Source organism: Apodemus sylvaticus, chromosome 16 (assembly GCF_947179515.1).
Source record: "Apodemus sylvaticus chromosome 16, mApoSyl1.1, whole genome shotgun sequence".
Classification (NCBI taxonomy): Eukaryota; Metazoa; Chordata; class Mammalia; order Rodentia; family Muridae; genus Apodemus; species Apodemus sylvaticus.
The window spans coordinates 40906162-40933320 of NC_067487.1; the positions used below are offsets into that span (position 1 = coordinate 40906162).

The 27159-nt window shown below is 42.9% G+C and overlaps 1 protein-coding gene across 3 annotated transcripts in view; it reads left to right on the top strand.

Annotated features, from left to right (window-relative positions):
* The window catches only part of Nnt (nicotinamide nucleotide transhydrogenase), a 92639-nt gene that overhangs the window by 17385 nt on the left and 48095 nt on the right, over positions 1 to 27159 (top strand). For all 3 annotated transcript variants that reach the window (XM_052159567.1, XM_052159565.1, XM_052159564.1), the window contains exons 5-8: positions 3443 to 3530; positions 7708 to 7796; positions 8933 to 9120; positions 26622 to 26755. In XM_052159567.1, the coding sequence (XP_052015527.1) occupies positions 3443 to 3530; positions 7708 to 7796; positions 8933 to 9120; positions 26622 to 26755 (499 nt within the window). The remainder of the gene's footprint in view (positions 1 to 3442; positions 3531 to 7707; positions 7797 to 8932; positions 9121 to 26621; positions 26756 to 27159) is intronic.

The following is a 27159-nucleotide window of genomic DNA, read 5'->3' on the forward strand; positions in this document are numbered from 1 at the left end:
ATCCTGATCCTGAGCTATTTTCCCCAACTCATATGGCTTCTGGGAGGAGCATTATTCCCGTGTGTGTGTGTGTGTGTGTGTGTGTGTGTGTGTGTGTGTGTACATACATATATGCATATATATACATATATATATATGTATATATATGATAGTAGTAGGTTTCCATATGGCTTTCCCAAACATCTTTTTTTTATTAGATATTTTCTTTATTTACATTTCAAATGTTATCCCCTTTCCTGGTTTCCCCTCTGAAAATCCCCTAACCTATCCCCATTCCCCCTCCCCCTACTCACCAACCTACCCACTCCCGCTTCCCTGTGCTGGTATTCCCCTATACTGGGGCATCGAGCCTTCTCAGGACCATGGGCCTCTCCTCCATTTGATGTCCAACAAGGCTATCCTCTGCTACACATGCATACTCCATGTGTACTCTTTGGTTGGTGGTTTAGTCCCTGGGAGCTCTGGGGTACTGGTTGGTTCATATTGTTGTTCCTCCTATGGGGCTGCAAGCTCCTTCAGCTCCTTGGGTCCTTTCTCTAGCTCCTCCATTGGGGACTCTATGTTCAGTCCAGTGGTTAGCTGAGAGCATCCACCTCTGTATTTGTCAGGTACTGGCAGAGCCTCTCAGAGACAGCTATATAAGGCTCTTGTTAGCAAATGCTTGTTGGCATCCATGACAGTGTCTGGCTTTGGTGACTGTATATGTTTCCCAAACATCTTAACAATTTAAAGCATTGTTGGAGGCATGGCTGTTCTTGGTTTAAATTATACCACAGGTCCACAGTAAAACAACATGGGATTGGCACAGAAATAGGCATGTTGATCAATAGCATAGAATCAAGAACCCATAATCCATATACCTACAGTCAACTGGTTTTTCACAAAGATGAGAAAAATACGCATTGGAGAAATTATAGCATCTTTAATAAATGCTGCTAGGAAAACCATCTACCTGTAGAAGAAACTTCATCCTTCCCTCTCACCCAGAACTCAAGTCAATTTCAAGAGGACCAGCGGCCTCAGTGTCAGGCCTCTCAGAGAAAGACCAGACTCTGGGCTCAGTAAGGACTTTCTGAATGGGACCTCAGTCACTCAGGAAACAAGGCCAAGAGTCAACAACTTGGAGACTTCATGAGATGAAAAAGCTTCTGTACTGCAAAGGGAACTGTTAATCAAAGGCAGAGGCAGCCTACAGGATGGGAAAGGCTCCCAAGTGTCTTGTGTGGAATGTCTCATAGAAAGGCATTCTAAGCTCCTCTCTGTGTACAGGAAAATGGTTATAATCAGGTTGCTTGTGAGGGACTGGAAAGACCGATGAGTACCTCAGAGGGTGGGAGCAACACGGAGATAGGGTGATGCTTATGAAATCGGCTTCTAAGGAAACTAACAGAATTACAATTTAAGCTAATGTGATCGACACACCAACAAAAATATTTAAAGGGAAAACAGTGCATGGGGGAAGAAAACCCAATATAAATAAGACCTTTTCACAGAGTCTTGCATGAACTGGAAGGCTCTTAGGTTTTTATGTTTTAGGTCTGTCACTATCTGTGTGTGTGTGTCGGAGAGTGTGAGCAAGCCTATCTGGTGGTCAGAGGACAGCTTTCAGGAGTAAGGTCTTCTGTCTTACTGGGGAGGGAGGACGCTTTTGTTTGTGCCGAGCTTTGTAGCCTAGGCTAGCTGCTTTGTAGCCTAGGCTAGCTGCTTTGTAGCCTAGGCTAGCTGCTTTGTAGCCTAGGCTAGCTACTTTGTAGCCTAGGCTAGCTGCTTCCTTCACCTTCCAGGCGATTCTCCTAGCTTCAGCTCCCAGCTTCACACCACACCTGATCACTGCCAAGGCAGTGCTAGGATTACAAATTTGTGCTTCCATTCAGCTTTGTACACGTGGGTTCCTGGGATCAAACTCAGTCTGCCGGGCTTGCGTGGCACACCTTTTACCCACTGAACCATCTCCCCGGGCCAAGTTTCCTATTTTAGGTGTAATATTTAAAATATGGCGTGTGTCATACATACCACACAATTTCTATTTCAGCTGTCCATCCCGTTGCCATTGTATTAAAGTTAAAACAAGTTCACACAACTGGGGGCTGGGGGTGTGGGGGATGGGTGGGTGGGGGTGGAGAGGGGGGAGGGCTTGTCAAGATGGCCCAATCAATAAAGCGTTCGTAGCACAAGCTTGAGGACCCAGGTTTGATCCCCAACACATTACACAAAAAGCCAGATGAGCTGACACAAGTTCGTAACCTCATCTTCAAAAAATAAAGCAGAGCCGGGCGGTGGTGGCGCACACCCTTAATCCCGGCACTTGGGAGGCAGAGGCAGGCGGATTTCTGAGTTCGAGGCCAGCCTGGTCTACAGAATGAGTTCCAGGACAGTCAGGAGTGTTTAGAAACACCTACTTTCTATCTGCTCCACTATGACTAACCTAGAGTAATAGCAATGATGGTAACGTGTTTTTATATTAATTGTTTTATTAAGTATTACAACTATGAGGGAGAGGTTTGACTTCAAGCCAGCACGTGAGTCTTAGTATGAAATAGTTGTGTTTAACTAAGTAAAGATAATATGGGAATGAGATTAGTGTAGTGGGCTCCAGATATCCTACTAAAGCAAAGATTCTGCTCACTCTTAGTTTTTATTGGATTACTTGTTTCTGTAGTTAAATCATATTTACTGAGCATTGGTCATGCAGCAAGAACCACTCTGAATATTCCACCCGTGTTAACTGACCTCGTTCTCTCAGTAGCTTGCAGAGTTCGATGCGATCCTTGGCTCTTATTTTATAGATGAGGGGAGCAAGGGTTAACTTCGCTCAGATCTGATTATTTGGTCTGACTCAGGGGCCCAGATTTTCACCCACTACAGAGCAAAGGTAGTGGTTTCCCCCCTCCGAGACCAAAATATTATTGTATGCAAGTGTCACAGCTAATCTAGATAGACCTCCCCTAATGTAATGTAAGTACTACATAGCTCCTAAGGAACATTTCAACAACACGGTTAAAAAAAAGAAAAAAGGGGAGGTTTGAAGATAGGGAGCCTTGACACCTGAAGAAAGCGCTGATGATAGCATTTGGCATCTTTTCTTTTTAAACTATCTTGGTTAGTCTGCAGTACTTGTTAGGAAGCAGCAGAGTAGTTCTTTGGGTGGGAGTCTTCCAGCACAGCCATGCTGCCCAGGGCTCGCTCTTGGCTGCTGTCTAGCTGAGTGCCTGTGGACAAGGGCCTTTGTGTCTGTGTTTATGAAGCAAGTGTAGGAATTGTCTGCATTCAGAGGCTGATTGTGAAGGTGGGAGGGGGAGGTGTATGAACAGTGCTCAGAAATAATCTCGCCATAAAGTACCTGCAAGCATTAGGCTTCTGTAGTTATGTAACTGACAGATTATAGTAATGTCTGGGCCTCCACCTCTTATTTTATGGAGTTGTCTGTTTATTTCTTTTTCAGTTATAAGGCTGTTGTTCTAGCAGCGAATCATTTTGGAAGGTTTTTCACTGGTCAGATCACAGCTGCTGGAAAAGTACCCCCAGCAAAGGTATGTATATATGTATGTATGTATGTATGTATGTATGTATGTATATATGTATGTATAATGTATGCAAGTGTTTTGCCTGCATGTATGCCTGCATGCCAGGAGAGGACACCAGATCTCATTATGGATGATTATGACCCACCACATGGTTGGTTGCTAGGAATTGAACTCAGGACCTCTGGAAGAATTGTCAGCGCTGTTAACTGCTGAGCTATCTTCAGCCCCACTTCTAGTGTTTCTTTTTTTTTTTTAAATGATTTATTTATTGTTATTAGTAAGTACACTGTAGCTATCTTCAGACACACCAGAAGAGGGCGTCAGATCTCATTACAGATAAGGTTGTGAGCCACACCATGTGGTTGCTGGGAATTGAACTCAGGACCCCTAGAAGAGCAGTCGGTGCTCTTAACCACTGAGCCATCTCTCCAGCCCCCTTCTAGTGTTTCTTAATGAGAAAAATTGAAGGTGTCATAAAATAGGGTTATTTTTAAATGTCTTGCTGTGTGTTAACCTTGACGACGTTATTGTTGTACTTAGAAATTTAAAGCGAGGCTTTAGAGCTGAACACTGAATATTGGTTGAAAAAAAAAAGAAATTTAGGCTTTTTTGTTTGTTTGTTTTAAAAGTTCTAGTCTCTTTTCTTTTGCCTTTGCAGTTTCTGACTTACTTGAATTCTTAAATGGATTTTGTCTAGATTGATCTGTGTGTCGATTTACTATTACTTTTTAAAGCACTTCTAGATATAATTCAGTAAGTCCGTGTTTCCTGATTACTGCAGCGTCCTAGTTTGTGGAAAGCACCTCTTTGATTTCTTCTGTCTTGTCGGCTGAGGGTGGGGAGGGGCATCAAGAGGACAGGAAATAATGGGAGGTGGTGTGGTCAAGGCACAGTGTAAGGGGGCTGCTTCCTGAACCCAGGCTGGGAATAGAGAGAGAAAGAGAGCGGTTAGTGAGAAGCAGGGAGGTGAGAGGCACAGCATCCGAGCTTACGTCGTGGCCCTTCAGTGGGGAGTCGAGGCATAGGACGAAGAGTCATCCATCTGCCTGCTTTCTGTTCTTACATACTCAGAATGGTTCTACCAATAAATCTACAAGAGAAACAAAAACCAAACCAAAGCCAAAACCAAAACCAAGCAGCCTTGAGAGAAACAGACCATAGGAAGAAAAGCAAGTCCTTTAAACAAAGGCCAGGATGTCTAGCAAGAACATATATGTGAATGCCATAGATATATGGGACACAAGACACTAAACTTCTTGTATCTGAAATATGATTCTAGCTTATTGCATAAGACCATGGGGAAATGTTTGGTGTTCAAATGTCCAGAAACTTGATGCTGTTCTTAAACTGGCTGAATGCAATGATATGTAAGCCAACACACTCTTGCACACAAATAAATAAAATATCATTAAGAAATACATTCAGCCAGGCGGTGGTGATACATGCCTGTAATCCCAGCACTCTGGGAGGCAGAGGCAGACAGATTTCTGAGTTTGAGGCCAGCCTGGTCTACAGAGTGAGTTCCAGGACAGCCAGGGCTGCACATAGACACCCTGTCTTGAAAAAACCAAAATCCAAAAAACAAAAAACAAACAAAAAACAAAAAACCCCCAAACAAACAAACAAACAAAGAAATGCATTCAGGGCTGGAGAGATGGCTCAGCAGTTAGGAGCACTGAATGCTTTTCCAGAGGTCCCGAGTTCAATTCCCAGCATCCACATGGTGGCTCACAACCATCTGTAATGGATTCTGATGCCCTCTTCTGGTGTGTCTGAAGACAGCTACAGTATACTCATATACATAAAATAAATAAATACTTCTTTAAAAAAGAGAGAGAAATAAATTCAGCTTAAGTAATTGGCTTGATGTAAGAAATAATTTTACAAAATAGAAGAATTAAATATAGTTGGGGCTTATTATGAATAATAGTTTACATTCATTTAAAATTTTTTTTTTAACTCATCTAAAATGAACTAACATCATTTTAATGCGTGTGATGGACTGAGTGCTCGGGGTAGCAGTGAGTGACCTGGACCAGGCAAGCACTGTCCCTGCTGCATGAAAGTGACATGTCTTGATGAAGACGGGGAAAACCCGGATGAGTGTATGCTGTAAATGTGGTTCTAACAGAATGGTCAGGAGGAGAGGATGACGACAGCCGAGAACGCTGACTTCCTAAGCTAGGGGCCAGGAAGGCTCTCCTGGCATCCGAGCGGAGCCGGGAAGGAAGGAAAAGGAAACCCAGGACTTAAGATGCTGGCCAAAGGGAACAGCATCTATATGATACCGAAATGGAAAGGAGTTTAGCGTGTTCTAGGAAAAGAAGGCTTTCGGTTTTGAAGTGTGTCTTAGTTAGGGTTTCGGTGCTGTGAAGAGACAACATGGCCAAGGCAACTGTTATAAAGGAAAACACTTAATTGGGGCTGGCTTACAGTTTCAGAGGTTCAGTCCATTATCATCATGGCGGGAAGCAGGGCAGCGTGCAGGCAGGTGTGCAGGAGAAGGAGCTGAGAGTTCTACATCCTGATCTGAAGGCAGCCAGGACAAGACTGCTTTCTTCATACTGCTAAGAGGAGGCTCTCTTCCTAATGCTAGAACTTGAGCATAGGACCTCAAAGCCCACCCCCACAGTGATGCCAACTCCCGCAAGGCCACGCCTATTCCAACAATGCCACACCTCCTAATAGTACCACTCCCTGGGCCAATTATTTTCAAACTACTGCCTTATGTGAGGATGAGCAGGGTGGAGTGTGATCCTTGATGATGTGGAAAACAGAGGTCTGGCTGGCTGATGCTCCCTGTGCCTGCCTTCTTACACCGTGCCTGGGGATCTGAACTCAGGACCTTGTGTTTGTCCAGCTAGCCCTTTACCCACCGAGCCTTCTCCCTAGCCTCGTTATTAGTTATTTTGCTGTACAGTAGATCTCTTGAGTTTTATTTCTCCTAAGTGTAATCACGTATCCTTTTCAATCCTTTTCCTTTTGTTTTTGAGATTCAGTTTTGCTCTGTAGCTCAGGATAGCCTTCAGCTCCTCCTCCTCCTTGCTTTACAATGTGATTAGAGTGTCTCATGCATCTGTGATATTTCTTGACAGGATAATTAGCCCAGTCCTATAAGTTTCTTGTACTTGTTGTTATTTTCTTTTTAGACTTATTGGGACCTTGTGTAGAACAGGGTTGGTGTTTCTGAGTTTAGACTCTGATGTTTGTTTTCTGAGGTCTCTTTCTGACCTAATTTCTGTGGACTCTCTTCTGATCCCAATAAACCACCATTATCAACATCCTTTACCAGGATTTCTGAGGCACTGCCTAGGTGTCCCGGGAGCACACAGTTCTGACAGCATGGACTTCTTAGAAAAGCAGAAGGAGTGTGGGCCTCGTAGGTGGGTGAGAATTTACAAACATCCCTGATTCTCTGGGTGACATTTGTTTGTTCCTACAGGAACAGGAGGTTGCCTTCAATTCAGCCATTTTGGGGCTGCATAACAAGACTTGTTTTCTCAGGAAGGCAGGCTCAAGGCTAGAAGCAACAGTGTTTCCCCTGTTTCTCTGCAGGCTGGGGAGGCTGGAGGTTCTGTGGGATTCTTGGGCTCTTGGCTTGGATCCTTCTGTGGTTAAGAGTGACTTATATTGCATCAAATTTCAGATATGGATCATTCAAGATGGTTCTCAGGTCTGCGTTTCCTTACTAGATCGTCAGAAGCATTTGAGCTCAAAATAGCAGCTACCATGGATGTGCTGTCACAGTTGGGCTCATCTTGGACAAGGTTTTCTGTGTTTTATGAACCCAGGAAAGCCTTGGCTTCGGAGAGGCAGAGGTGGCTGGAATAACACCCTGGTGTTTTGGTGGTAGTTTCTGTGCAGTGAGAACGACTGGTTAATCTTTAACATGCGAGGCACCGATTGAACTTGCATGGCCTCTGCTCCGAGACGCTGCCGATTGCCAGGCCATTATTTTTAGGGGAAGTTGTCCGCCACTGGCAGAGGCTGTTTCTTTGATCAATTTTAAAACCACCAGGGATTCAGCAGAAGGATAGATTCTTTGCTGTGTTTGTGTGGTTGATCTGTACCACCGATTGAGTGTTAGCTGTGTACCAGGCACCAGGACTTGTTACCTGGTGATCTTTTGCCATCACCTGGTCACAAGCTTTAAAACATTCCCTTTTGTTTTTGCTTTTTTCAGATCCTGATAGTTGGTGGTGGTGTTGCTGGGCTCGCTTCCGCAGGGGCAGCGAAGTCCATGGGTGCAGTCGTCCGAGGATTTGATACAAGGTGAGCATTTAACTAGTGATTAATATTTAACTAAAAATGTTTGCTTCATATGCTTTGTCATTTGTTTCCAGTGTTTTTTCATTTGTTTCAAATTACATTAGAGATAATGGTTCACTGAAGTGTTTCTCTCTGCTCCTTCCAATTAAAAAAAATTTTTTTTTCAGTTTAAAAGTTGGCTCAAAAAATTATTATTTACTGAAAAAAACCCAGAAATAATAAAATAATTAATAATTAATAGGCCATAGATCTTTGTGTACATTGGCAATGGGACTAGAGTTGTCTCTAGTGAACTTGTAGCATGTTGCTTTACTGTGTCCTTTTAATCTTTAGAGTGCTTCTGGGTACAAGGCAGGGCATGAACAAAGCTAACAGGTACATTGGGAGGAGACTTTGTCTAACATTGAGTGGATGGAAATAGATAAAACTGACATCACAGTCTCCAAATACCTGTTTTTAAAGATTTATTTATTTATTATATGTAAGTACACTCCAGAAGAGGGCACCGGATTTCATTACGGATGGTTTGAGCCATCATGTGGTTGCTGGGAATTGAACTCAGGACCTCTGGAAGAGCAGTCGGTGCTCGTAACCGCAGAGCCATCTCTCTAGCCCATGATGGCAAATCTTAATGTGTATCAGATATCATATCATTATGAACACTGGGATCAAAAGAATCAACACTGGGGTTGGCAGTAGTGACATTCTTCTTTTTGTTTAAATAGAAATTGGGATTCTTGTGTTTTTTTTTTCCCCTGAGCAAAAAATATGTAAGAACTGCCTATGTCTCAAAAGTCATGCAAACAATCAAGCCAGAGATAGCCGACAAACTCTTGACTTTGAACTCTGTAAGGTTTACTTAGAGCTGTGGTTTTCAACCCGTGGACCGAGACCTCTTTGGCAAACCTCTATCCAAAAATACTTATATTACGATTCATGACAGTAGTGGAATTACAGTTATGAAGTAGCAATGACAATAATGTTATGGCTGGGGACCCACCCCAACATGAGGAACTGTATTAAAAGGTCGCAGCATCAGGAAGGTTGGAGACCGCTGATGTAAAGTGTACGCATAAGTGAGGGCTTCGATTAACAGATCCCCGATCTAATTAAGTACCATTTTCCGTTCAACACTCCAGAGCTGCTGCCTTGGAGCAGTTCAAATCCCTTGGAGCTGAGCCTTTGGAGGTGGACTTGAAGGAATCTGGTGAGGGTCAAGGGGGCTACGCCAAGGAGATGTCCAAAGAGTTCATCGAGGCTGAGATGAAGCTCTTTGCTCAGCAGTGCAAGGAGGTGGACATCCTCATCAGCACAGCTCTGATTCCAGGTGCGTGCCTAGCCACTGCCATCCTTAAACAGCAAATGAGAATTTGGCATTTAAATGAGGGCTGCCTTAGGGTTTCAAAACCTCCGCCAAAAGTAGTTTGGGAAGGGAAAGGTTTACTTTGGCTTACAACTCTCAGGTGTTGTCAGGGGGCGCTCACTGAGCCAAGTTTGGGCAGGAACTCAAGAAAGGAACTTCCCGGCTGGAGCTGAAGAGGGTGCTGGTTTCTGGCTTTCTCCTCAAGATGGCTCAGCTCGCTTTCTTATTTAATACGGGACCACCTACCCAGGGTGCCCAGGCACCACCTACAGTCAACTGCCCCACCCCCCACGGTCAGCTGCCCTGCCCCACAATCACTGACTTGTGATTCCCTAGTCTTGCTTACTGACTTACTGAGGCCTTTTCCCAATTGTGGTTCCCTCTTCTCAGATTACTCGTGTGTCAGACTGATAAAGCGTGCTATAAGCATCCACACACACCCCTTCAAACAAAATCAACTCGTCCAAGGATGAATAAGTGTTCAGTGTTGGATTTTGTTTGTTTGTTTGTTTGTTTGTTTGTTTTTTCGAGACAGGGTTTCTCTGTATAGCTTTGGCTGTCCTGGAACTCACTCTGTAGCCCAGGCTGGCCTCGAACTCAGAAATCCGCCTGCCTCTGCCTCCCAAGTGCTGGGATTAAAGATGTGCTCCACCACTGCCCGGCTCATTGGAATATTTTTAAAAAAATGTTTCTGGATGGACGATAATTTTGTACTTATGCACAGGAAACTTAGCAGTGTGTGTTTAACCTCATTTAACGGCATGTTCTTTAGTCTTCGCCTTTCCCTAGCTTGGCAATGCGAGCCATGGACCTAGGACCCGGGATGCTCTTCCTTGGAGGCCGCAGATCTCATCGCAGTCTGTCTTTGTAATTGTCCTAATAACTTCCACCAGCTTAGCCAGAGCGCCCTTGTCTTCCGAGTTCGCCTGGGTGAAGGCAACAGTGGCGCACGTCCTCCTGGGGACCAGGCACCCCAGTCTGGCCTTCCCCTTGATGACGCAGGCGGGGGACCCCCATCCAGCTCAGTGGGGTCTGTGTCACAGACAGTCGCCATTACGAGCCTTCCTGACCTCTACCAAGGTGGTGACTGTGTTGACCTCTAGAGCACGCAGCCACTTTGCCCGAGTGTTTGGGCTTCTGCAGTCACCGCAGGGAAGGTCCAGCAGACTGTGACTTAGGGTTAAAAAGCTTGGTTTCACTCACACATCACTGCACATGTTTGAGTTTAAATGAAGGGATTTTATTTGTTTGTTGTTGTTGTTGTTTTTTTTTTGTGATAAAAGTACTAGAAAAATGAAAAAGCACACCACAAAAATCACTGCAGCCCCCAGGTACAGAAATTATCCATAACACCACGTGATCTTTCAGTGTGTCTTCAGGTAACTACGTTTACATCATAGGCCATTTTCTTTTTTTTAACTAGATATATTCTTTATTTATTTACATTTCAAATGATTTTCCCTTTCCTGGCTCCCCTCTCCCCTCTCCCTGTTCCCTCATAAACCCCCTCCCACTTCCCTGACCTGGTATTCCCCTACACTGCTGCATCGAGCATAGGCTATTTTTCTGTGCACAATATTGTATTCATAAGAGGTGTCTTTACTGTGGTTTTTGATAAAGCGCTAATCTGTTTTCCCTTCTCAAGGTATTATGTTTTCATTGTAGAAAAGTTCTGAAAACTCTAAAGAGTTTAAACAAGTCAGAAATTCCATCAGAGATGATCATGGCTAATATTTTGGGGATAATGTTGTCAGATGATAATGTGTCTCTGCATGTATGCATGTATTTATGGGCTCTGCAGGGAATGCTTTTATTTAAGGATACGGCACTTTGTTCTTCATATTTTTTGCCATTTTTTTTCCGAGGGGGGAAGATTTATTTTATGCTCAATTACATGCATACCTACATGTCTCTGTGAGTGCAGTGCTATGCAAGCCATCGAGTCCCCTGGAGCTGAAGTCAGGGACAGTTGAGAGCCACCTGACATTGTCACGGACCACCCTAGCTGGGTATGGGGGTCCCTGGGATGAGGGTCCTCGAAGTCCAGATGGGTAAGGATTCAACGGTGACAAACAGAAACAAACACAGAGGCAGTTTGAATCTGAGCGTATTTTGCAGCTCTCAAGCAGGGGATGTGATTCCTTAAAAACCAAACATGACACAACTCTTAGAAACTGTATCCAGTGAAACAATCACGGATACCTACAAAAATCATCTGGCACAGTAAAATACAAAAATCTGAGCATTATGACTCTAAAACTCTATGTTTAGTGAATCACAAACAGAACAGGTAACATCATTAATAATAATATAAGTCACCAAAATATAACAATTCTAAAAGAATGTATTCAATAGGGTAGTTGTCCAAGGCTAGTGGCATATTCCCAAGAACAGGTTAATAAATCTTTATGGTCCTTGCTCTTAACCGCTGAGCTAACTTTCCAGCCCCATATGGTTAATTATTATTTAACATCTAATGTCTGATTTTTTATAAATCTTTTTTGTTTGTTTAAAGATTCATTTATTTATTACACGTAAGTAATACTCTTACTTACGTGTAATAAATAAATCTGTTCAGACACTCCAGAAGAGGGCATCAGATCTCCTTACAGATGGTTGTGAGCCTCCATGTGGTTGCTGGGATTTGAACTCAGGACCTTCTGAAGAATAGTCAGTGCTCTTAACCACTGAGCCATCTTTCCAGCCCCCCCCCCTTTTTTTTAATAAATCTTTAACGAATAAATTTAAACTATTTTAATTTTAAGGCTCTCTTTACCATATACCAAAACCCACCTCCGATGACACACATGTAGCCATATGAAATTTTATTGTTGGGAAAGTTTTTATCTATCATAATAATTTCGTAAATGATTTGAAAAGTAAAGCGTTGGTTTTCCCGGAGATAAGATCATGCTTGTGACCCCATCTCTAGAGGTGGTTTCGTACCCATTACTCTTGCTTAAGATCATGGCTTAGTTACCAGGAACCTGTAACTAAGAAAAGGAATGAAAGAGAACAAAAAAATTGCCTTGCAATTGTACGGCTCGATATATTTGCTCCGGCCGAGACTTCCACACCCCGTTCGAGGAGACCTCCTTCTTTTGAAGTCTGATGCCTCAGTCTGTGGAACTTGTCACACAGATTCTACTGAAGTCGGTGCGGCACAACGTGGGTGCTGGACCTCTGCCAAGGACAGTAAACACTCTTAACCACTGAGCCGCGTCTCCAGCCGTGATGTCTCTTCTTATTCACTAGATTGGGAGGTTTCTACCAGCAGGGTTATTTTAAATCTTAACATTTTTTTATGTAGTGTTTGTGCAGAGTGCATAATATCAAGCCAATAGACATTTATCGACCAGTATAAAGCCGCCTGACGCACATACATCTTATATTTTCCTGCCCTTTCCCCCAGCCCTTCCCCCCATCCTTTGCTCCTTCCACTGAGCAATAAGAACTGTGTCGCGGTGGTTCTTTCTGCTTCCTGAATGAAAAACGAGCGAGAAGGTGAGAGCTAAGGCTGCGGTGGCTAGCGTTTGTGTCTACCTAGGCCGGGCCTCCTTTTCTTTTCTTTTCTCTTCTCTTCTCTTCTCTTCTCTTCTCTTCTCTTCTCTTCTCTTCTCTTCTCTTTTCTCTCCTTGTTTTTGTTTTTTCGAGACAAGGTTTCTCTGTGTAGCCCTGGCTGTCCTGGAACTCACTCTGTAGACCAGGCTGGCCTCGAACTCAGAAATCCACCTGCCTCTGCCTCCCAAGTGCTGGGATTACAGGCGTGCACCACCACCGCCCGGCTTGTCCTTTTCTTTTTATCAAAATTTAAACTTTCCTCCTCATGACTCCTTTGCCTGAGAATTTTTACACAGGCCCAGGTGTGTAGGCATACAAATCAAACGTCCACTGGACATAGATTAGAAAGAAGTTTATTTGAAGGCAGTTTTTTAGTTCATATGTATTTTTTTTTTTTAGCATTTACTAAGATTAAAGCAAGTTTACATATTAATGAAATAGATGATGCTTGATTTGTTTTTACATAAAGAATGATGTTTGGGCCGGATGTTTGACCCTATAGAATCTAGAGCATTTTCAATAGTTTTCAGAGTTGATTGCTATTTTCACTTTATACTCACTGGCTCTGAGCGTGTTGCTTTGCATACAAACATTATAGTAGAAAATGGTAAACGTTTGCTTCGATTCAGAAATCGATGGAAATTTTGTTCTTGTTTCAAGCCAAATTTCTTTTTAGTTCTGTTTTTTTTTTTTTTTTGTTTGAATGTTTGCTTTTTTTACGACTTCCCAGACGCTGCCACCCCCCCCCCCACCCCCACCCCCACCCCCCCTACCCCCCCCCCTCACCCCCGCCAGAGCACTGTTAGATGAGGCAGATAAGCAGGAGGGAGGTATGGGCCCATCCCATGGGCGTGCCTGAGCGTAGTCTTGAGGCTTAGGTTTGAGTGGGTGGAGATCAGAAGCCATTGGATGGTGCTTGTGGAATCCGGCAACTATCATGGAAGTCATACACAAGCAGTAGCAGGAGAGCACCCCAGGATTCCCCGTTTGTGTCAGTGACTCCTCAAAAGGAGTTAGGACACCTGTGCCATCTAAACAAGGAGTGCCTGCACCTTGGAGAAGGCAGCGCTACGAGCTGCCATACAACAAGTGGCCAGCAGAGGGCGCTAAGACATTTACTCATTGAAAGACTAATAAAGACAGGAAGCTAGAAATGGTAGTCATTTTGTCATGGTATCTATCTTTGTTATTGATTATAAAGCTTTGAGTGATGTGACTCTAGACCTCTTAGGTAAATATATTGATCTTTTGTGCCTACCTGCATAGCTTGTTTTGAGAGGGGCCTTGAATTTGTCATTCACCTGCCTCAGCTTCCTAAATACTGGGATTACAGATGGCTTTATTTTCTTTCTCTCTCTCTCTCTCTTTCTCTTTCTCTCTTTTTCCCCCTCCCTCCCTAACCTCCCTCCCTCTTTCTTTCTCTCTCTCCCCCTCCAAGTGGTCTCTACTCACTGTATTTTAGTAGAAGGTCAACTGTGTGATCATCTTGAAGACTAGCTAGAGAGATTTTTCCAATCTGTTTCATTGCATTTCCTATTTTCCAAAGCCATAATCTTCACATTACACTTGCAGTAAGTTTGTGGTCAGTACATTGTCCTAGAGCCTGCTCTCAAAAGGCTTGTCTGCCTTAAGTTCTGCAAATTAAAAAAAAAAGAGAGTGAAAACTTAATCAGTATATGATATATGTGGACTAAAATAGTTGTAGAAGGAGATAATTGTTGTGTTGCCTCTACTGCGTTGGGCAATGAATTAGAGACGAGAAGTTTATTTAATGCAAGTCTCAGTGGTGTTCAACGCAGAGGAGAAAGCCATTGAGTTCTCTGTCACATCTTTATTAGATTTACTGGGGCAGAAATGACCTCCGTTACATTGAAAATTTTTCCTGATAGTCACCCAGTTAAAAATTCCTGACCAGGGCTGGGAGAGCGCTCAGTGGGTGGAGAGTCTGCCACTCGAGCTCGGGGGGCCTGAGATCAGTTTCCCCGGCCCTGGCACACAAGTCTGGTGTGGGGGCATGTGTACGTAACTCCAGTGTCGGAGGAGAAGGTCAGAGATAGGGGTATCCTGGAGGGTTGCTCACAAATCTGTTTAGCCAGCTGGCAGCTCTAGGTTCAGTGAGAGACCCTGTCTCAGAAAAACAAAAGAAGGGTGGGGGTAGAGAAGGATACCCGAGGTTCTCCCCTGGTCCCCACACATGGCCTGCTTCCATACATGGGTGCACTCATCTTCCCCTCCCTCCCTCCCTCCCTTCCCCTCCATATATATATCTGCACATGCATACACTGTACGCACCAAAATAAGAATTAACAAAGACTGTGATGGCGTAGCTCTCTTGCCCCCCATCCCCTGCCTCAGGTTGTGGTCTTTTCAGTTTAACGGCCCATGGCCTGACATTTTCAAGTCTATGTCTTGCTCCTTTTAGGTTCCCACTATTGTTAGTTGAAGTCACTCTGGCCTGTCGAGGTTAGCTCATAGCCCCCGACTCCCAGTTACCCATGTTAGAAAGTTGGTATCCTTGGTGATGTGTTTATAGCCCTTCATCCTCCGTGTCCTCCTCGTTCATCGTTGTCATCCTCCTCCTCCTCTTCTTTTTGTGCCTCTTGTCGTTGTTCTTCTTCTCTTGTTCTTTTTGTTCCTGTTGTTGTTCTTTTTCTCGTTGTCGTCTTCTTCTTCTTCTTCTTCTTCTTCTTCTTCTTCTTCTTCTTCTTCTTCTTCTTCTTCTCCTCCTCCTCCTCCTCCTCCTCCTCCCCCTCCTCCTCCTCCTCTTCCTCCTCCTCCTCTTCCTCTTCCTTCTCTTCCTCCTCTTCCTCTTCTTCCTCCTCCTCCTCCTCCTCTTCCTCCTCCTCTTCCTCCTCCTCTTCTTCCTCCTCCTCCTCCTGTTCTTCTTGCTCTTGTTCTCCTTGTGGTTCTTCTTCTCCTCCCCTCTCTCCTCCTTCTTCTCTTTTCTTTGGTCCAAACGTAGCTTTTGGATTTCATGCTAAATTTATGCTAACTAGTATCTGCTATTGGTCATGCTGGCCAGTCACTGCCTCAGATCATCTAAGGACCTTCCATAATGTCACATCTACTGCCTTTCCACCTTGACACACCATCCCCGCTCTTTCCTGCCTTTTGAAGTCCCACCTGTTCCATTGTGACTTCTACAGTGCCTCCGGGATCCTGCTGAGCAGTGGATGGTAGTTTTTCTGCACTCGCAGCACTTTGTCTGGGCTCCACAGAACGGCTGTGCTTAGCCCCATCCTGTCCTCACTGCCCTGTCCTGACAGCGTAGGAGAAGGGTCTGTTCCCACCATATCTGTCATGGCCAGTGCTTGGCCTAGTGCTTCATGCACAGTAGTGGCACAGCAGACATTGTTCAACTCATAATCCTGTATGTGTTCCTGAGGTCTTGGTTGGCATGGTCACTTTTATTCTTTCAAGACTATCTAAAGAAAGCTGGATGGAGCACTCTGTTGGCTCTTTTTTTTTTTTTTTTAAAGAGGAACATTGTAGAAGCTAACTTAAGACTGGAAATTTCGCTCTCTTAAATTATCCAAAGCTAGAACATATGCTCAGTCTGCAATTTAAGGTGGCTAGCTTGACCTTCCAGGCACTGGAATTAGGAAGTAGTGGATGATATTCAGGAATTGTAAAGTGTCTTGTCAGGAAGGAAGATATTCGTTGATTGTAAATTATAACATCTTAATCCCAGTTAGATAGCAGTATGTTTTGTGTTTATCCTGGTCTATAAAATATCCCTGTCACCGGACCCTTAAATCCTCCACAACTGGGAAAGAGTTGGGAAGGAGATGTTTTCCTCTGATGGGACTCAGCCTAAGATGTTGCCATCACGTAGAGCCATAAATGACCCTGCCTCTGACGCTGCCCGATTTTCTTGCATGCATCTGGGCTAGGATAATAGTCTCGAAAAGATGGCATTTCAGACAGGAGACTAATATAACAATAACTGACACTTGCTGGTGGAATTCCACTGAGAGAACTCTTGCTTTGGCAGCTGTACAATGCTTGCCAAAAGCCAGAGGAGTTTATCATTCAGAGAGTTATTTTCTTCTCTGTGTACATTATGATTTTGGAAGTCAAAACTACATTGTGTAGGTCAGCAATTCCCAATGTTTTGGAATCTGTACTCTTTTTTTTTTTTATTGAGTGTCTGATATGTCCTTGATGGTCCCCCCCTCCATGTAGTTTATGACTCTATGGAATTTAAAAAATTGCTTCCACACTACCACTTGTTCTGAGAATTCTGAAAGACAGCAAGAAATGCTTCTATGTCACAACACCAAGGATTGGTGACCACAGGCTGTCTACATACCTCTTGGTAGCTTTCAACACAGATAGGGTCACTTGTCATCAGATGGAGTGTGCCAGAAGTCTGGAGTTTTCTGCTGCCATTTGTCAGTCTTGACTTCTTAGGGTGTGTCTGACACACTTCATGGATTGCTGAGCCATGCTTAACAAATGTTCTCTTAGGAAAGTTTATGCCACAGAGTTATATTCTGGTTTTGCCTGTTATTTCTCCAAAAGTATGTTGCAAGATGGAGAAGTATTCCGCGCTTCTCCCTGCCAGTCCCTGAGTTGGATGGCTTGGGAGGTGAGACCACTTCTAGGGATGAGCTACCATTAATTAATGTCTCACCCTCACCACATAGCAGTGGTGAATTCCCACTCCCTTCCTGTGTGTCCTGTTCTTTCCTATGATAGTCTGGCCCTAAATCCACAATCTTTGTTATAAAACATTGATCCAAGAGTGTAAAAATTGTTTGATTGTTGAAGAAACACCCTCATTTCCATTTCTTCTTTTGCTAAGAAGAGTCACATGGTCTGAGGCATCTGTGAATGAAGCTAGGAGTTCTTGACCAGCTGTGTGTCCTGTAATAAGATAACATTGTGTTAGTTTGTTAAGGTTTTCATAGCAAAATACAACTGATTGGGTAGCATAAACAACAGAAACATATCTGCTCACCATTTGGGAGTGGGGTCAAGAAGTTTATGATCAAGTTGTTGGCAGGATTGACTTCTCTTTGGTTGAAGACTTGAGACTTTACTCCTTGGTTGGAGATGACTGCCTTTCTCAGGCCTGTGTTCTCTGTCCTCTCTGTGTGTGCACTCCTGGTGTTACATTTGATGTTTAATTTTGTCTTTTTTAAGGATACCAATAAAGTTAGGCTCAGGGCCTAGATTAATTCAGTCACATCTTTAACAGCCCTATCTACAAATTCAGTCAGTTTCATAGGAATTCTACATACAAATTCTGAAGGCTATGATAATGCGCCCCCCAACAAATGCATCAGAGTCCCTTAGTTCCTGGTGGGCAGGAAGGAGGTGAGGAGCGAGGAAAGAGATGCTATCTCTCCACAGATGTCCTCAGGGACCCATTTCTCCAAGAAGCCCTCCCAGCTTCTATTTTATCCCACATTCCAAAAATGTCATCAGAGTATGAATCTACCAAGGAATTAATCTATTTGTTAAGTCAGTGCCCTCTGGATTTAGTCATTTCCCAAAATCCCATTAGCAATTAAACCCCAAATATGCAAGGCTATGGAGGATCGGTCATATTCATATTTGCATATGAATATGAACTTGCCATAACAGTAAAAATTCTTGTTATAATAGATCTTTCCTTCTTCCTCTTCCTCCTCTTCTTCTTCCTCTTTATCTTCTTCTTCATCTTCTTCCTCCTCTTCCTCCTCCTCTTTATCTTCTTCCTCTTCTTCCTCCTCCTCCTGACAGGGTCTCCTGTAATGCAGGCTGGTCTTGCTTGTTCTGTAGCTGATGATTAAGTTGAATTCTAGCTTTCATCTCCCAAGTGCTAGGACTACACACATAGGCCCCTACACCCAGTTTATAATGAAATTTCTTAATATGTAAAACACTGATGCTTCTACTGTTTTCTTGAGAGGTTTAGTTTTACGTTTAGGTAATACATAGTATTGAGACTGTCCTTCATCGTGCTTGTTTGTGCCGGGTCTATCTTGGTTTTAGGTAAACAGATTCTCTCTATTGGGCATCAGTGAGTATGGAGTTAACTTTATCATGCTGGGTTAAGGCAGAAAGCTTTTCTTGAGCCTCTAATTTGATGCTTTATGGGCCAGGAAGTCAGGAATTTCCCCATGATTACATGTCATTGAGTAATTCCAGTAAATAATTCTCTGTGCTTTTTGGAATCATTATAAAAACTTGTGGTTAATCCATTTCATCTTGCTGTCTTTTTGTTCTTAATAGTTTTTGTGGCTTCTTCTTAATTCCTCTCCTCTTCTCTCTCCTCTCCCCCTTTTCTCTCCTCCCCTCTTCTCCTCTCTTCTCCTGTCCCCTCACCTCCTGGCCCCTTCCCTTCCCTCCCCTCCCCTCCTCTCCTTTCCTTCTTCCTCCGTCTTCTCCTCTCCCCCTCCGCCTTCCCTCTCTCTTTCCCCGATCCTTGATCAAATTTGGCTGTGCAGATTGGATTCTTTTTCCAATATGATAGACCCAAGAGAATTTATTGATTTTGGATGATCATGTTTGCCTTGATTTATTCAGAGAGGTACATTACAAAATCTTCCAGTAAGCAGTTAGTCGTTGTTATTTAGTTTAACTGAAATGACATTTTGAATTTAGTGTTGTAGAGAAACCAAGGGTATATTCTTTTGCCCTATGTCAGTAAGTTGTTGAAATTGTTTTCAGAATTTAATAGGTTTTTTTTTTTTACTTGCGTTTAATTTGAATGCTTTCAAACCACATCTCAGTGTAGATTTATTGAGGAAGTCATGATTATTGAAAAGATTCTGTATGCTCATTAACATCTCAAAATAAATTTTATTTTATTTTTCTCTCCCCCCCCCTTCAAAATAAGTTTTGGATGAGCCTAGAAGCTCATGTCTGCAACTCCAGCACCTGGAAAGCAGAGGCAGGAGGATTACCAGTTCATTGCCATCTTTGACTGCGTAGCAAGTTTGAGTCCAGCCTGTGGATCTGACTCAAACACAGTTTATACGAGTTACATCCATACATGCTTATATAAAAAAATGCTTGTAGAATGAACTGCCACACTTATGGTGCACCACAGAGATTCAGAGAGCCCTTGCACTAATGGGAAATGCTCCTATCTATCCCACCCAGCAGTTAATTGAACAGAGAATGGCATACTTCAGTTTTCCAGATGATATATTTGTTTATTTGGGCACTAGGGCTTAAGGTGCATGCTAGTCAGCTGCTCTACAACTTAGCTATAGCCCTCACCAGATGAGATTTTTTTTTTTAGCATCCTGCTGCTGTTCTCAGAGAAAGGAGGCCCTGACCTCCAGGTCCATGACAATTTTTTAAAATGTTTATTTTTATTCTTCTCTTAGGCATTATATTCCCTCCCTCCACTCACCCCAGTTTCTCCTCTTCTTCCATCTCTCCCTTTACCATTTCCCTTCAGGAAAGAACAGGCCTGCCACGGATATCAACCAAACACGGCAGAAGATACAGTAAGACTAGGCACCAAACCCTTATATCAAGGCTGGAGAAAGGCAACCCCGGAGGAAGAAAAGAATCCCAAGAGCAGGCAAAAGAGTCAGGGACAGCTCCACCCCCATTGTTAGGAGTCCCACAAGAGCACCAAGCCACACGACTATAACACACACACACACACACACACACACACACACACACACACACACGGAGAGGACCGAGCTCAGACCCAGACAGGGTCATCAACTGTCACTTCAGACTCTGTGAGTCTGCTTCGTTGATTCTGTAGGCAGAGTTCTTTGGTGTCCTTGGCCCCTCTGGCTCCTACAATCCTTCTCCCCCTCTTCCGCAGGATCCCTCTGGCCCTGCCTTAGTGTTTGGCTCTGGGCCTCTGCATGTGCTCCCAGCAGATGCTAGAAGATGCCTCTCTGATGACAGTTGGGCTAAGCACTGATTGATGAGTATAGCAGAATATCATTAGGAGTCAGTTCATCGACTTTTAAAACACGGTTTTATCAATTTTAAAAAGTAGTCAGTTTAAAATTTAAAATAGTTTAAAATTGAGAGCTATAAGTATTTCCTTTTAGTTTTGGCCCATAGGTGGCGGGTCAGGCACTAAGTGGCCATTGACTGAATTAGTGAATGAGTGAACATCTGAATGATTGACTGTGAGCTCTGATGTCTTACCATTGTCCTGGCAGAAGAAAGGAACTAACTCCCAGTGGGAAGGGACTGAGTAACCTTACCAGAGGAACTCAATGTCCGTGAACCAGAAAGGCCAAGGAACATTTCAGGAAGATTGTGTCAAACCTCTCAGTGCAGTTCTCGCCAGGAAAATGATTTTTTCTTATTGTTCACTTAAAAAATATTTATTTATTTAATTTTAGATGGGTGGTGCTTGGAAGTATAACAATCCCGGCCTGTTTGTAAATCCCATCTTTTTTAGATAAATGATTTTAAATTAATAAAATTGTGCTTTCAGAATGGGAAAACCTACGTGTACCTCAAAAAGCAAGAAAGCAATAAGGCCTCCTCCAGACCTCCTACCCACGCTTTGGTTAGCTAGCGCCTCTGCCTTCTGCATTTATGTCCTAGAAAGTATCAAATTCTTATTTTGTTTTATTGTTCTGTTTGAGAGATTTTGCAGTGGAGGTTGGACTTTGCCATTACATAATGTGAGAAGTCTGCATAGAATTTCTCTTTCTCCATCTTTGTCCTCTTATGGGCGGGCCTCAGCACAGCTCTGTTTGTAGTGTGGAGAGTAGGTCAATCCACTCGGAGCTTTTTTGGTTAGAAGTAAATAGGCCAGTCCGTTGTTGGTTTTTTTTTTTCCTTAGTTATTTTAATTTTTTTGGTAATAAATATCTAACCATAATTTTAAAGCAAGAATTGGCTGTGATCCTTCAGGAAACTTTTCTTTTCTAAACAAAAATAGTCTGTGAGGCTGGAGAGATGGCACAAGCGAGTGTCAAGACCAGAGTTCTGATCTCCCACGCTCACGTGAAGAGAAAACCTGGTAGTGTGTGCGTCCATAACTCGAGAGCTGCTGGGAAGGAGCCGGGGATTCCCAGAGCCTCCTGGCCAGGCAGCCCAGCCAGTCAGTAAGCTCCAGGTTCAGTGAATGACCCTGTCTAAAATAACAGCAACGGCAACAATAGTAATAACAGTAACGACAACAAGTTGATAGAGGAAGACATTGACCTCTGACTTTTACATGCAAGTATGTGCAATACCCCATCTCCATGTGTGCACACAAGCACATACACATGCATAGAACACACACACACACACACATACACACACACACACACACACAAATTAAAAAGGTTAGATGACTTTTGCTAGAGATGAAATAAAGCACGACAGAAAATAAAAATAATCTGCAATCTCAGTTTAGCTAGACACACTGTTCACAGTTGGAGCCTTTCCCTTCAGTACAGTTTTGCAGTACTGGGGTCAAGATGTTGCTCATTTCCCCACCATTTAGTACTGTGGAAGTGTTTGATGCAACCTAATGATCGGAGCTCTGTCAGATTGTCTTAATGGTTTTGTAGGGTTTTCTTTTCAAATACAAATTTTTAGCTCTACCCAAAGTTGAAATTTGAGTTTACTTCTGCTTTTTTGTCAGCATAAAACCAAAACTCTGAGAACACTTTCTATATCTGTGTTTTCATGTACTTCTCCAAAGTAATGAGGGTTTTAAAAGTAAAACTAATGGGGGAGGGGTGAATTCTGGATCTTATTTTTGCCAACTTACACCTAAAAAACTGCTTTCTTGAAAGATTTTGCTGTTCATAATCTCATTGAGATTGTTCAGTTAATTGTTTCATTTCAATATGGGGTATACTAATTATTTATTAGCCTATGTAAACTTTACATTTTATATGTGCATATAATGTATTTTGATCATACTCACCTCTTAGCCCTCTGTCATCTGCTTCACCCACCTCTATTCTTATATTGCTTTTGACTCTTAGTTTGAGAAGCCAAAATTCCCACTTTTTATACTTATATTTTTCTAATTCTCCTGAATTATACTGTTTTTTCCATCTCCTCCTCCTCCTCCTCCTCTGTTACTGGTCTTTGAATTAATCATGTGTTTATGTTGTCAGTTGTCTATTAAGATCTTTTAAGGGCTGGAGAGATGCCTCAGAGGTTAAGAGCACTGACTGCTCTTCCATAGGTCCTGAGTTCAATTCCAAGCAACCACATGGTGGCTCACAACCATCTGTAATGGGATTTGTGTCTCTGTGATTGTGTCTTGCTGTGTGTGTATGTGTCTGTGTCCACATTTGTATATGTGTGTGTGTGTGTGTGTGTGTGTGTGTGTGTAGTGTATAGGAATCCAATTTCCTCTCCTGGCTTTGTTTATTTTAGTTGGCTGGTGTTTCTTTTGTAATTTTCCTTATTGTTTTAAATTTAGGAAATTCCTTTTTAAGTCCACAGATCAGAGAGGGATTCAAAAGGGTTTTGCTTTCCTTTTCTTTTTCCTTGTCAGTTCGCTTATGATTTAGTATGATCTACCTGTACCTTAGTTAAAAATTTGAAGTTCATTGTGAATAGAAAACATTCCTCCAAACCTAACAAAACCATTTACTACCCCTTCTTCCTTCCTTCCTTCCTTCCTTCCTTCCTTCCTTCCTTCCTTCCTTCCTTCCTTCCTTCCTTCGTTTTTCAATACTGTGTTTATCATGCAGTTACATTTTTGTCATATTAGGCTGTTATACTAAGATACGATGTTGAAATCGCCCTCCCATTCTTTCTCCCTCTTGACCTGTTCTTTTGAGGATCTGCTCATTTGGAACTCTCTCCACTATCCTGCTTCTCTTTTGGCTATATCTTTCCCCCTTCTGTTTTTAATCTTTATTTTTGATGTTTCCAGAATTAAAAAAAAAAACAAAAAAACTAAACAAACCAAAACCCCTATCCCCATGTGAGTGTTTGCAGGCGGCTGCCCTGTTCTCTCCCTCATTGTCTTCTCTGGAGCCCTTGCTAAGATGTCTTCATTGTTAAATTAGGACATTTGGGAGATAAGCAAAAGCACAGAGAATTAATTAATTAATTAGCTTCATCACTTAAATATACTCTGGTATTGGCAAGTGCTATATGAAGGAACAAATTTGTTACATGTCATATGGAATGTCTTATGTATGCAGATATAAAGTAGGTATGTATATTTTAAATACACATACCCTGTTATATGCTTTAAAATTGCATTTTAATTCTTTGAAGCGTCTGTGTGTTTGGGGATAGGGAGTGCTGAGTGCCAGTGGAGTCACGTGGAGGTCAGGGGACAACTTGTGGGAGTTGATTGTCCCTACGTGTGAGTCCCAGGGGTCAAATGCGCTTGTCAGATTTGGTGGCAAATGCTCTTACCCACCAAGCCACCTCAACAGCTCTGCTTCGTGCTTTTGGCTTGCAGTTATTTCTTGTGTTTTTGTTTGTTTGCTGGTTTGGTGCTAGAGGGTGAAACCATGGCCCCGGCACAGTAAACAGCTGGCTGACCTCTTTCTATTTCTAGCCCGTATTTCATGTTTGTAAATATTCCCTCTGCCGTCTCTCTATAACTTGTAGTTTCGCGGAGAGGAGGATGTGATTTGAGAGGGATTCTCATGTTCTCTTAGGCCCGACTTGAATTCACTATGTAGCAAGCACTAGCCTTGAACTTCTGACGGAGCGGCCCCTGTTGTATGAGTATTATGTTACAGGCATGTACCTGGCAAGGTTTTCAAATGGTTCTGATGATACCCTATGGTCCTTACCCTAAGTTAGGGTCTGAAATAATGTGCTATTTTCTTAAAAATGATTGAATTTCAGAACAGTAATAAAAACCAAACCACCTAAATTATATCAAGACACCAATGTGCACAGGTGCTTCTCAAGGCAGTGTCAGCTGCTGCCAAATTTAATAATGTAAAAGTTGAATAAATAAAATTAGAGATGGATTGTACCCTTCGTGCTTTCTAAGGAGCCTGAAATCTTAGGCTCTTTAGTATCCTGTACAGATAAAAAAGAATCTAGCATGACTGTGGCAGAACAAATTAGTTAGATGCCGAGTAAAAATTTGGCATCAACGGCCACAGTTTTTCTGTTTAGTCAGAAGCCAGAGGGGGTCATCCTATATCTGAAACGATTGTTTTTAGGCCTATAGGCCCAAGCCTGGAGACTGTAAGTAAGATGGGTGTAAAAGCTGTGCAGGAAGGTTGCTGATTTAAGTCTCAGCTATGGACAGAAGGGTGGGGTGGTGATGACAGGACACATCTGGAAAGGGCAGGCAAGCGCTTCAGGGCTGCCTTCCTGTGGATGCAGGGCTCAGCCACTGGTGATTCCCTATTCAGCCTTCTCAGGTTCTCAAGGCTCAGGGAAGTATTCAAGGTGCCTTTGTTTACTACTTGGGGAAAGAAAGGGAAAGGATTACTGCCAAGGAGTTTGGAAAAATCGCTGTTGCTAGCCATAACTTTGAGCCTTGGGGGAAAGTGCCTCTTGATCCTTTATGGAGACTCAGAAAGGAGAGTCACGTCATTCAAGGCGTGCTCTGGTAGCCAGTCTAGTGTTGCTGATGGATGGCCCAGAAGGGGAAGCCGTGAGCGGCCCTGTTAGAAAGCACCATCCCGCCAGGGGAGAAAGCCTTCAGGAATAAGCATTCGGACTCATTGTGGACTTCTTGTTTGAAGATTATACCAAAAAGATTGAGGTAACCACAAAACACCCACATATGTCTTCATAATAGTTTTCTTATGTACTACAAATCAGTTAAGCATTTTCATAATGAGATGATTTTAATACAAATATAATGTCAGTGTATAAGACTGTTTTTTTTTCTAAAACATGTAAACATAAAATTAAAAAAAGAGGAGTAGAAATGAGGTTGTTGGTGCCCTGGTTTTGTTCTACCAATCTTGCAAGTCTATTTGTATTTTGGTTCTGGTATTTGTTGGGAGATACATACATACATACATACATATATATATGTAAAATCTGTGGTTATCAGCCTTCCTAATCCCATGACCCTTTAATACAGTTCCTTATGTTATGGTGACCCCCAACCTTACAATTATTTTTGTTGCTGCCTCCTAACTGAAATTTGGCTACTGTTATGAATCATCATGCAAATATCTAATATGCAGACAATCTGATATGTGACCCCTGTGATGGGTTGTTTAACCTCCAAAGGGGTCATGACCCAAAGGGTAAGACCTGCTGCTCTATAGGAACTACAGAGAGCCTCCTAAAACACGCTGTGAGATTAAACTGTGAAATAGCACATGAGCACGATGTGTCCCGTGAGAACAGGGAACGTTGCTGTTTATCTACTTCTGCACTCCCAGCACCAGATATAGATAGGGTCGCCTTCATAGGCATCAGATCAATAGCTGGGAATACAAGAACAGGCATGCTTCCCAACCCTTTGGAGCTATACAGAGCCATACTGTTTATTTCACAGTGCTCTCTGGTCTCTTCTAGTCGCTACCCTGTGTTACATTAAGGTAGATAATGAGTTGGAAAAATCTGGTGACATTTGCTAAGAGGAATGGAAATATTCTATTTCATAATTCATAAATTAGTCCTGAATGTACTCTTGACATGTGTGACCTTTGTGAATTGTTCAGCTTGGGCGAACATAGTTTCCATGATGGCTTATTTCACGTTTTTCTTTTTGAACAAGGAAAATCTCTCGGTAAATGGTCCAAGATGTAAGCCAGCTGGGAAGAGCATGGCCGAGATCACTCAGGCCAAGCATGTGGTGAGGACTGCCCGCCAGCTGAATGGGTCCTCTGCAGCCCACACATACATCCTTTCTCAAAGAGACGGGCCCGCTCACTCGCGCCCTAGCCTTAGGAGTATCTCGTAAAGAACTGGAGTTTCACACAACCCAACCTTGAATGGCCAGACACCACCATAGCCGTCCCTAGAGACTACTGTTGCCATTAGAACAATATACTAATTTGTACCATTTCCTTTGATTTGATCAGGGAAGAAAGCTCCTGTGTTATTTAGTAAAGAAATGATCGAGTCCATGAAGGAAGGTTCAGTTGTTGTGGATCTAGCTGCCGAGGCTGGTGGAAACTTTGAAACAACTAAGCCGGGAGAACTTTATGTTCATAAGGTATAGCATGAAAGCCTCTTCTGCCTCCGTATTCTGATATTTAGTGATTGGTGACATATAAAAAATATTTTTACTAATCCTTTGAGAATTCAATGCACACCTACAATGTATTGGATCGTATTAACTCTACAGTCCGTCTCCCAGTGCTTCTTGGGTCCTATTTCCATCCCCCAAATGAGGTCTCCTCCCTCCTTTAAAATGCCTTTTTTTAGCCGGGCGGTGGTGGCGCAGGCCTGTAATCCCAGCACTCTGGGAGGCAGAGGCAGGCGGATTTCTGAGTTTGAGGCCAGCCTGGTCTACAGAGTGAGTTCCAGGACAGCCAGGGCTATACAGAGAAACCCTGTCTCGAAAAAACCAAAATCCAAAAAAAAAAAAAAACCAAAAAAAATGCCTTTTTTTAGTGT